This window comes from Phyllobates terribilis, unplaced genomic scaffold (genome assembly GCF_046119375.1).
Source record: "Phyllobates terribilis strain yellow unplaced genomic scaffold, ASM4611937v1 Scaffold_2__4_contigs__length_985480577, whole genome shotgun sequence".
Lineage (NCBI taxonomy): Eukaryota > Metazoa > Chordata > Amphibia > Anura > Dendrobatidae > Phyllobates > Phyllobates terribilis.
The window spans coordinates 94,387,086-94,398,777 of NW_027362762.1; the positions used below are offsets into that span (position 1 = coordinate 94,387,086).

The 11,692-nt window shown below is 43.7% G+C and overlaps 1 protein-coding gene across 3 annotated transcripts in view; it reads left to right on the plus strand.

Annotated features, from left to right (window-relative positions):
• ZDHHC20 (zDHHC palmitoyltransferase 20) overlaps nt 1-7,633 on the plus strand; it is an 80,831-nt gene extending 73,198 nt beyond the window's left edge. For 2 of the 3 annotated variants that reach the window (XM_073662283.1, XM_073662293.1), the window contains 2 exons: nt 1,268-1,340; nt 5,106-7,633. In XM_073662283.1, the coding sequence (XP_073518384.1) occupies nt 1,268-1,305 (38 nt within the window). In that variant the 3' untranslated portion in view covers nt 1,306-1,340; nt 5,106-7,633. The remainder of the gene's footprint in view (nt 1-1,267; nt 1,341-5,105) is intronic. The other variant, XM_073662287.1, reaches the window with a different exon arrangement.
• Nucleotides 7,634-11,692: the final 4,059 nt, after the last annotated feature.

Genomic DNA, 11,692 nt, shown 5'->3' on the forward strand with positions numbered 1-11,692 from the left:
ATTCAGTGTCTCCCACTCACAAACCACCTCCTCATCTCGCCCCCTATCTGTCGGTGTCCCCCAAGGCTCAATTCTAGGACCCCTTCTCTTCTCCATCTACACCTTCGGCCTCTGACAGCTGAGAGTCTCATGGCTTTCAGTACCACCTCTATGCTGATGACACACAGATCTACCTCTCTGGACCCGATATCTCCTCCCTACTAATCAAAATCCCACAATGTCTGTCCGCCATCTCATCCTTCTTCTTTGCTAGATTTCTAAAACTTAACATGGATAAAACTGAATTCATCATCTTTCCACCATCTTGCTCAACCCCCCCCCCTCCCATCTGACCTATCTATCATAATCGATGGCTGCTCACTCTCCCCAGTCCCGCAAGCTTGCTGCCTCAGGGTAACCCTGGACTCAAACCACATATCCAAGCCCTTTCCACTTCCTGCCAACTTCAACTCAGAAATATCTCCCGGATCCGCACATTCCTCAACCACAAATCTGCAAAAACCCTATTGCACGCCCTCATCATCTCCCGCCTTGACTACTGCAACCTCCTGCTCTGTGGCCTACCTTCCAACACTCTTGCACCCCTCCAATCCATCCTAAACTCTGCTGCTCGACTAATCAACCTGTCCCCCGCTATTCCCCGGCCTCTCCTCTCTGTCAATCCCTTCACTGGCTCCCCATTGCTGAGAGACTCCAGTTCAAAACCCTAACCATGACATATAAAGCCATCCACAACCTGTCTCCTCCATACATCTCTGACCTAGTCTCCCGGTACTTACCTGCACGCAACCTCCGATCCTCACAAGATCTCCTTCTCTACTCCCCTCTAATCTCCTCCTCCCACAATCGCATACAAGATTTCTCCCGTGCTTCCCCCCTACTCTGGAACTCTCTACCCCAACGTATCAGACTCTCGCCGACCGTGGAAACCTTCAAAAGAAGCCTGAAGACCCACCTCTTCAGACAAGCCTACAACCTGCAGTAACCCTCGCTCCACCATACCGCTGCACGACCAGCTCTACCCTCACCTACTGTATCCTCACCCATCCCTTGTAGACTGTGAGCCCTCGCGGGCAGGGTCCTCACTCCTCCTGTTCCAGTCGCTGACTTGTATTGTTCAAAATTATTGTAATTGTTTTTGCTATGTATACCCCTTTCACATATAAAGTGCCATGGCATTATGATAATAAATAATGATGGTGAATGCCGGGAGATGTGATGGGAGATACCGGTTCTCACTTATGTCCTGATATTTCTTGTATTTCAGTAGAGAAGAACCATGTAACCATCCTAATGGAGAGCTGATTCCAGTACAGAGGCTGATCAGAGCGAGGAGTGAGGTGAGGTCCAACCTTCACTGCCAGCAGCACATTTACTACAGGACCAGGGTTTAGATCTATAGGTTTATATCGGAGCCGCTGCACGTCTGACCCTTCCCTGTCTGATCCGACCGTTGGCTGATTCAGAGCTTTCCCGGCATCTAGATCTAAACTCTGAATATCTTAAACTATTATTTGTCTGGGTTTCTTTCATAAAACATCAGGCCTTGATGCAAAATTATCCTGCATCTGAATAAGGGTGGTAGTCTGGTAGGTGCGTTATGGTGGGGGTTTTTTGGGGTTTGTTTGTTTTTTCATGCAACCATGGGCTCGTTGTTTTTTATTTTTTTTATCAAATAACTTATTAACATTTCCAAAAAGAATCATATTACAAAAATCAAAATTTGGAACAAAACAGTTCCCTCGCTTCCCCTACTCACCCCCCGTACTCCACCAACATCCATTTATTGTTGTGGAGAAGACATAAATATCCATTAGTCGGCCTTAACAGTAGATCAAAACAAATCCGAGTAGTTCTCTATAGCAATATCAGAGCGATTTGCCTTCAGGGAAGAAAAATGCAAACCATAAACCGTAATGTGTCCCAGTGGAGACCTATCTACACAGGCCAGCCATCTGAAAACATATCTTATTCTATATGATTAAATATGCCTATATAGAGGGCCACCAGACAGCCATCCACTCCATCAGTGAGTGGTCTTTTTTTCCAACCAGAGTATGAATAGCTGTATAAACCCAATACTTCTTCATACATTTCTGACCAAGTCTTGGCAAGCCCATATGAGTGCCTGGAGTTCAGGCAGTTTATGGGCCACGTTCACACGTTCAGTATTTGTTCATTAGTATGCAAACAAGAAATATATGAAATTTGAATTGCATTACGGCTTTCTGACTGAGCACTCCACCCCTCAGCCTCAGGCGGTTTAAATTATAGCAGGATCCTACCTTCCCATATACAGTTAGGTCCATATATATTTGGACACAGACAACATTTTTCTAATTTAGGTTCTACACATTACCACAATGAATTTTAAACAAAACAATTCCGATGCAGTTGAAGTTCAGACTTTCAGCTTTCATTTGAGGGTATCCACATTAAAATTGGATGAAGGGTTTAGGAGTTTCAGCTCCTTAACATGTGCCACCCTGTTTTTAAAGGGACCAAAAGTAATTGGACAATTGACTCCAAGGCTATTTCATTGACAGGTGTGGGCAATCCCTTCGTTATGTCATTCTCAATTAAGCAGATAAAAGGCCTGGAGTTGATTTGAGCTGTGGTGCTTGCATTTGGAAGGTTTTGCTGTGAAGTAAACATGCGGTCAAAGGAGCTCTCCATGCAGGTGAAACAAGCCATCCTTAAGCTGCAAAAATAGAAAAAGCCCATCCGAGAAATTGCTACAATATTAGGAGTGGCAAAATCTACAGTTTGGTACATCCTGAGAAAGAAAGAAAGAAAGCACTGGTGAACTCATCAATGCAAAAAGACCTGGGCGCCCACGGAAGACAACAGTGGTGGATGATCACAGAATAATCTCCATGGTGAAGAGAAACCCCTTCACAAAAGCCAACCAAGTGAACAACACTCTCCAGTAGTTAGGCGTATCAATATCCAAATCTACCATAAAGAGAAGACTGCATGAAAGTAAATACAGAGGGTTCACTGCATGGTGCAAGCCACTCATAAGCATCAAGAATAAAAAGGCTAGACTGGACCTTGCTAAAAAACATCTTAAAAAGCCAGCACAGTTCTGGAAGAACATTCTTTGGACAGATGAAACCAAGATCAACCTCTACCAGAATGATGGAAAGAGAAAAGTATGGCGAAGGCGTGGTACAGCTCATGATCCAAAGCATACCACATCATCTGTAAAACACGGCGGAGGCAGTGTGATGGCTTGGGCATGCATGGCTGCCAGTGGCACTGGGTCACTAGTGTTTATTGATGATGTAACACAGGACAGAAGCAGCCGAATGAATTCTGATGTATTCAGAGCCATACTGTGTGCTCAGATCCAGCCAAATGCAGCCAAACTGATTGGTCGTCATTTCATACTACAGATGGACAATGACCCAAAACATAAAACCAAAGCAACCCAGGAGTTTATTAAAGCAAAGAAGTGGAATATTCTTGAATGGCCAAGTCAGTCACCCGATCTCAACCCAATTGAACATGCATTTCACTTGTTAAAGACTAAACTTCAGACAGAAAGGCCCACAAACAAACAGCAACTGAAAACCACCGCAGTGAAGGCCTGGCAGAGCATCAAAAAGGAGGAAACACAGCGTCTGGTGATGTCCATGAGTTCAAGACTTCAGGCAGTCATTGCCAACAAAGGGTTTTCAACCAAGTACTAGAAATGAACATTTTATTTACAATGATTTAATCTGTCCAATTACTTTTGGTCCCTTTAAAAACAGGGTGGCACATGTTAAGGAGCTGAAACTCCTAAACCCTTCATCCAATTTTAATGTGGATACCCTCAAATGAAAGCTGAAAGTCTGAACTTCAACTGCATCTGAATTGTTTTGTTTAAAATTCATTGTGGTAATGTCTAGAACCAAAATTAGAAAAATGTTGTCTCTGTCCAAATATATATGGACCTAACTGTAGATGTAGGCTTCAGCCTAAGAGAGATTGTAGATTGTAAGCTTGCGAGCAGGGACCTCACTCCTAATGTAACTGTTTAAACTGTCTCACCTTGTATTGAATTTATTGTTTGTACATGTCCCCGCTTAATTGTAAAGTGCTGCGGAATATGTTGGCGCTATATAAATAAAAATGATGATTATTATTATTAAGAGAGGATACACGTTAGGTAGGTTCCCAGCAACGAGAATCGCCTCATCGTGGCTGCTAGGTACACATGAATTGGCCAATTTATGCGCTAAGAATTCTCAGTTATTCCTATTTTCTAGAGCAGTAATGCAATTCAAATGTCATATGTTTTACATGCTATAGCGCTACAGAGTTTAACTTTATTTGTTAGAGATGTCTGGAGATGGCTACTCTTAGTAAGCACCTGTTCACACCAGTTTACTGTTTTGGAAGTGACGGTCAGTCTTTTGATATTCATATTGTGGGAAGGTCACAGCCTCGCTCCAATCCTCCTCTGATAGGGAGGGTATTACTGTCCTCAACCAACAATGTTGATGAGGAGCATCTCCTGCTCAGGAACTGGGTGTATAAAAAGGAGATCAACTCCTTGGGTATCTGGCTCCTTAGAATCCCAATCATGGGGTATGATGATAGGAGAGAGTTTGCAATGTCTGGGAACTGGGTATTCAGGGCAGATACCTAAAGAAAGCGTGTCTGGGGATGTGATAGAGCTGATGACATTGATCCAAGGAAACATGAACACCCTGGATGTGCCAGAGTCTTGACCCCTAAGTTTGACCAAAACTGAACATCTTGGGAATGTAGCAATTCGAGAAGACCACTGTTATGCCATAAAGAAGACTTTTTGAATTTAAACATATTTCTGGTGGCTCTCCACACTTGAACCGCAAGTCTGTGAATTGGCAAGAAGGAGCGCGAGTATTGCTCTGGTGCCTCCAAGACCCCCCCAAAGACTCAGACAGTGCGCAAGGTGGTGGTCAAAATTAGGCAAATGATTATCTGCTATATCCAGTGTTGTAAAAAGTGAAGTTGGCCAGCTTGGTATAACAAGTCTGGGAGTGCCACCCCTGCCTCATCCCTTGACTTCTAAACAGGTGTCTGTTTGAAGAATTGTCTATATTAATTGATTATTTTCCTTTTTCCCTTAGGCAGTGTGCAGGACAGAAGGTGCGGCGATACCGAGCGACCAAGGACGATTCCCGGATCATCGTAGATATTCTCGAGCCTGTAAAGTTACCCTGCACGACAGCCACCGTCTCCGAAGAAAGGACAACCATTGCCTTAATATCCTCCTAGTGCATTAACAGCAGTTTTATTCATTGACTTTTATTACCTAGCAACTTCTTACTTCTACGTTTTAACCTTTTAGTCTGCATCCGACTGCAATAACTTCCTTAGACGTTTGCAACTTTAAAGAATATTGCCAAGATTTTCATACAGGTGCTTGAGATAAAAAAAAAAAAAAAAAAAAAAATCACCAGGCTCCGCAGTATCACTTGCTGAAAATAAGTGGGCAAGTAAAACTACAACTCCTATCATCTTGGAACATGCTGGGAGTAGTAGCTTCCTTCAAAGGATATCCTCTGCGTTTCAGACGTCTTCTAGTATTGAACGGACTTCTGAAAGTGAACAGTGGACTCGGGATAAGATGCAGATCTCCACTATCGGCCCATTGTGCACTGACTCACTTTTATTATTTTCACCTCTAATTATGGCAATATTTTTATTTAATTTTTATCCGCAAATAATTTTCTAGCATACTTTATATGGTGATAGACGTATATGATCTACTGGAACCAGAGGAAATCCCTCCCCGCAATCCCCTACAGAGACTATACGAAGGAGAAAAGCACGGGCCACAAATATCCCAACTAAAGACTGCGTGGTTTTCAACCGATTGCACCTACTTCGGTACCATGGAAATATTTTATATGGCAGCATTTATTTATACTGCTTTTTATATACCTTTTTTATGAAGATGGCGGTGACGCCACCAGGTTGTTAGGTGAATAGAGATAAGCACGTTGCTCCTTTTTTTTTGTCTTTTCTCGTCGTTGCTGGATTTTAGCATGTTAACTAATGATTTTTTATTATTATTTTGTTCGAGTGTTAATCGTCACCAGTATAATTGCATTTCTTATTTTTGAGGAATTGACCGTGGCTGGGTAAATGTTATGCCGAGATTACGCAGCCGTATCGTAGGACATCCTGACCAAGCTATGCGCGTTTTGCCCCACATTCTTCATGATCACTGCACATATCTGTGTGTATTGTGGATTTATTGCATGTCCACCAGCAAAGTATCATTAGTCAGAAATAAGAGACCCAGTATTATTAGGTATGTAGTAAGTTGCTGAAAGGGTCATTAGCAAGGTCTTACCCTGGATCGGAGCGGCGGTAGGGACTGCGCATCTTTACCAAGGCTACTATATGATGTGCAAGTAAAACTACAACCCCTATTATCTTACGCCATGCTAGGAGTTGTATTAAAGGATCAGACATATTCTAGTACTGAATGGACTTCTGAATGTGTACAGTATTGGGCTCAGGATAAAGAAGACGATTCTCACCATCGGTCCATTGTCCACTGACCTCACAATTTTATTTTTTTTTTCATGTTTTGACTTTTGTGAGCCATAGGCATGAGATCATTATAACTAGTGACTATCTCCCTTAGCCCGGGCTTCACACAGCCGACATTCACAGTCCGAGTGCAGACTGGACGTCTGTCTCTTGGCCCGAAACATAACGGCATAATATATATCCCTTTGAGGCTGTTGAGTTCAGATCAAGAGATTCAAGTGAATGTGAAGCCCACCTAAGGGAGATGTTTCATAGGAAAGGTAATAAATGCTATTAGGGAGGCCTGGATTCCCAATTCTGGCGATTGCTGGGTGTCCCAGCACCATCTAGCATTTATCACCTATCCAATGGATAGAGGGATAATTATTCAGGCTGGTAACCCTCATATTAGGTGGCCACATAGCTGACCACTTATTCGGCCGACAGCCCTTCCTTGCCCTCTAAATACATGCTTGACAGAGCCTGTATGTGTTCTCATTGGGGTAATGCGTGTAAGTCTCTGGCCGTGAGACCAAAAGATCATGCCGAATACCCCTCATACACATTATATTGTCAGCCACTCTCACCGAAACCATGCATATGGCCGCCCTTACTCAGTAATAATTACGTAGAAGCAATAGAATCATGTGGGTTTTCACCCTGGTTTGTTCTCTGCCTTCGTGTGAAATTGGAGGATCAGGAAGAGGCTTAGCAGTCGCCTATGTATAAGGAGGTAAAAGCAGAGTGCAGGTGCCACAAAGCAGAGTGCATGTGCCACAAAGCAGAAGAAAGCCAGTTCTAATGATCTTGGCAATGAGTCCTATGTCTGCACTGCTGGTCAGTGATACTTGAAGGTGATCCAAGGTATTAATACCACAGGTATTAAGTCGCCATTTGTACAAATCCACCATGTATCACCAGAGTCAATGTCCTCTGACAGTGAGAGCAGTATTACAAGGTGCATTTTTGGGATCCACAACGGCAGACTTTTCTATTACCAGGTGCAATGTTCTGAAATTCCTCCTACATTGCTGTATGTTGTCATCCTCCGTCTCAGCTGTGTTACATGTATCTGATTCATACTGTATTTTTATGTATAAATTGCTTTTACTTATTTATTTTCTTGAATTTGTTCTTTTCCAATCACACATCATCTTTATAATTCCATACAGTATATTTTTCTCTTTTTTTTGATGAGCTGCCTTCATACTGCCTCTAGGAAAGTTTCTTTTAATGTTACTAACTGTTCACAGAGCGGCTTAGAAATCTACTCTCTAAACCACTTTAAAGAGTTTTTTATGGCATTTTTGATGAAGGAATTTTTAGGCTCCGTTCTCACAATGAGCTTTTGGTGAGTTTTTGACCCTGCGTATTTTCGTTCTGCTTCAAATTCGCAACATGTCAATTTCTCTTGTGGATACGCTGAGTTTTCTGTCTGGATTTTCCCCATAAGCTTGCATTAGGTGTGGAAAATCTGCAGATAAAAAACGGACATGAGTTATTAGTGCATTTCAACTGCAGAGACGCATTTAATCCACAAAAAAACGCAAGTAGCCTAATTTACACAATAGCTACAGAAATTCTGCAACATCAAAAGCTGACGACATACCCTGAAGCCAGGCTTAACAGTGTCGCTTGTAGGCCATTAAATGACAATCAATAGACTAAATGCAAGCTAATCAGCAGCACTTACATATGCACACAACGATCATTAATATGATCTTTCTGTACGCCTATAATTTATCATTGTGTTCAGCACCATACAGTTAGGTCCATATATATTTGGACAGAGACAGCATTTTTCTAATTTAGGTTCTACACATTACCACAATGAATTTTAAACAAAACAATTCAGATGCAGTTGAAGTTCAGACTTTCAGCTTTCATTTGAGGGTATCCACATTAAAATTTGATGAAGGGTTTAGGAGTTTCAGCTCCTTAACATGTGCCACCCTGTGGCGATTGCAATAATTTTTTAAGCTAAAATCCTCACACCTGACAAAGTGTTTTGCTTGTTAGGTGATTGTCGAGCTGTTTAGATGGCCTGATAATTGGGAACGTGTATTCTGAAGAACGCTAGTCTCCATTGTTTGGCCCATCTAAAAGCCCCATTAGAACAGGTTATCGCCGTCTTATTCGTGGGGATGCCAGGTGTCCAATACTCACCAGTCAGCAGTTACCAGATCGTGCGGTAGCCGGATGTGCAATGCTGGTGTTGAAAAGATGCTGCAAAGTAAGAATGCTTTCAAATGAAATGTTATTAGTTTATTTTTTATCAATTAACAAAATGCAAAATAGAAATCTAAAGTCAATATTTGATTTGATGTGATTGTTCTTTGCTTAAGACCGCATCAATTCTTCTAGGTACACTAGCACAAAGTCAGGGATTTTGTAGGATGAGTCCAGTGTATGAGTAACTAATTTTACCAGAGAGGTGCTAATGACCATGAGGAACAGCAAAATTCTTCTATAAAGGTGAGGTTCTAAAATAGCCTTTCATGTCAATAGATCATGGCAAGACTGAACATGGTGACAAGACACAAGGTAGTTATACTGCATCAGCCAGGTGTCTACCAAGTAAAGTTTTTAAAGCAGACTGGGGTATCAAGGTGGCTTCTCTTCTGATGGCTGTAGTCGCACAGCGTGACTACAGACTTCTGAATCCTGACAGTGTGCGCATCGCATGCTGTCTGGATTCACTGGCATTATCAGTGAGAGCAGGCAGTAGAGTGACTGCAAACTTTTATCAGAAGACTACAACCCATTGTGGGGTTTCTACTCACTTGGGTGTGTCAAGAGGCAAACAGGAGGCATGTTCCTTTAAATATCCCTGTCTGTTTATTGCTTCATAAACCCGGCAAAAAGCAAAAGGAAAACAAACTGCCTTAAAGACTCTTTACTTTGTTTTGCTTGCACAAAAAGCTAAGTCTCTGATTAGCCAGTCCTGTGGGCACATAGGCTGGATAGCACTCAGCTCACTGGTTCAATCTGGATACAACAACACACAGGAGTCCTTCTCCCTCCAAACACAGACTATGTGCCAAACACCGGCCTCCATTTTATAGGTTAACCACACCCAGAGGTGAGGTATGTGGGTAGCCAGACCCGCCCATCTCTCATGGCTACCAGTAACCCGGTCCCAGGTGCACCAAACAGTCCTCTTAGTGCTTACGTGCACTAGAGCAACACTCCGGGTTGCATCACAGAGGACAGCCATCTCTGTGATACATACCTCCCGTCCACTATGCATCCGTTAGCCACCTTACATACTTCCCTCCTCTGCCTAAAGCTATGGGGCTTGGCACCTTCTACTACTAGACGGGATTCTCAAGAGGGCAGCGGCATTACCATATAGCTTCCCTGCTCTTATGTTCTACATGGAAGTTGAAATCCTGTAGGGCTAAAAACCAGCGGGTGACCCTGGCTTTTTTTCCCCTCATCCATCTGAGTGGGGCATGGTCGGATACCAATCTAAATTTTTGTCCTAACAGATAGTACCGTAACGTGTCCACTGTCCACTTTATGGCCAAGCACTACTTCTCTACAACAGATTAATTTTTCTTGCATGAGGACAGCTTCCTACTCGGGTTCAGAGCAGGGTGCTCCTCCCCTGTATCTCCTGGGAAAGGACTGCTCCTAAACAGACATTTGAGGCGTCTGTTTGGAGTATAAATTCTTTCCTGAAGTCGGGGGCAACCAGGACCGGTTTCCTACACAGCCACTTTCATCACTTGAAAGGCCGCCTCTGCAGTCCACTTGGCCATGGCTGATTTTGTCTCCTTAAGGAATAAACCACCTGTAGTATCCCACAATTCCCAGAAAGGCTCTAACCTGCTTCTTCAACAGCAGTCTCGGCCAAGTTTGGATTGCCTCCACTTTACTGATTTGGGGTTTTATCTTGCCTCTACCCACTCCATATCCCAGGTATTTGGCTTCTCCTTTCCCCATGGCACATTTCTTCGGATTTATTGAAAAACCCGCCTTCCTCAGAGCATCAAACACTGCCTGGACCTTTTCCAGATGACTTTCCCAGTCTGGGCTGAAGACCACAATATCGTCCAGGTATGCTGTGGCGTATTTCTTATGGGGCTTTGTGGAAGGTGGCCGGGATCCCCTGCAGATCAAACGACATCTGGACATATTGGAAGCATCCGTCCGCCGTAGAAAACGCAGTCTTCTTGGCTCCCTGTGCCATGGGGCATCTGCCAATATCCCTTTGTCAAATCCAAGGTGGTTATGTACCTTGCTTGCCCAAGTCTCTCGATCAGCTCATCGACATGTGGCATGGGATATGCGTATAAGTTGGAGACCTCATTTAACTTCCGATAGTCATTACAGAATCTCCATTTGCCATCGGGTTTTGGGACCAGGACAATCGGGCTCGACCAACCGCTCTTGGATTCCTCAATGAGCCAATGAGTTTCAGTATACGACTCACTTCTTTGGAGATCAACTCTCGTCGGGCTTCAGGAATCCGATAGGGCTTCAACTTCACCCTCACATGTGGCTTCGTCAGAACCTCGTGTTCTATGACTCTTGTGCATGCCAGCAATTTCGAGAACCGATCCCTGTTCTTCTGCAGCAACACCCAACACTCCTGTTTTTGGGCCTTCGTTATTGTGACTCCTCCAACCTCGCCTTCTGGTTTGACCAGTAAGCACGGAGCTTCAACAGCCTCTGTCTTGCCACGGCTTGATGAGGTTGACATGGTAGATCTGGTATGGTTTACATCGTCCTGGTTGATAGATCTTGTAATTCACTTCACCAACCTTTTCCACCACTTCATAGAGCCCTTGCCACTTGGCCAAGAACTTACTTTCCACGGTAGGAATCAATACGAGGACTCTGTCACCAGGATTGAACTGCCGCACTCTGGCTGACCAGTTGTAGACCCTGGCCTGCGCCTCTTGTGCATGGAGGAGTTGTTCTTTTACGATGGGAATCACCTTCGCAATCCTCTCTTGCATCAGGGCGACGTGCTCAATGACGCTCCTGTGAGGTGTGACCTCTGCTTCCCAGGTTTCCTTTGCTACATCCAGGAGACCCCGCGGATGTCGGCCATACAGGAGTTCAAACGGCGAGAATCCAGTAGAGGCCTGTGGAACCTCTCAGATCAAGAACAACAGATACGGCAGGAGACAGTCCCAGTCTCTGCCGTCCTCTCCTATGGCCT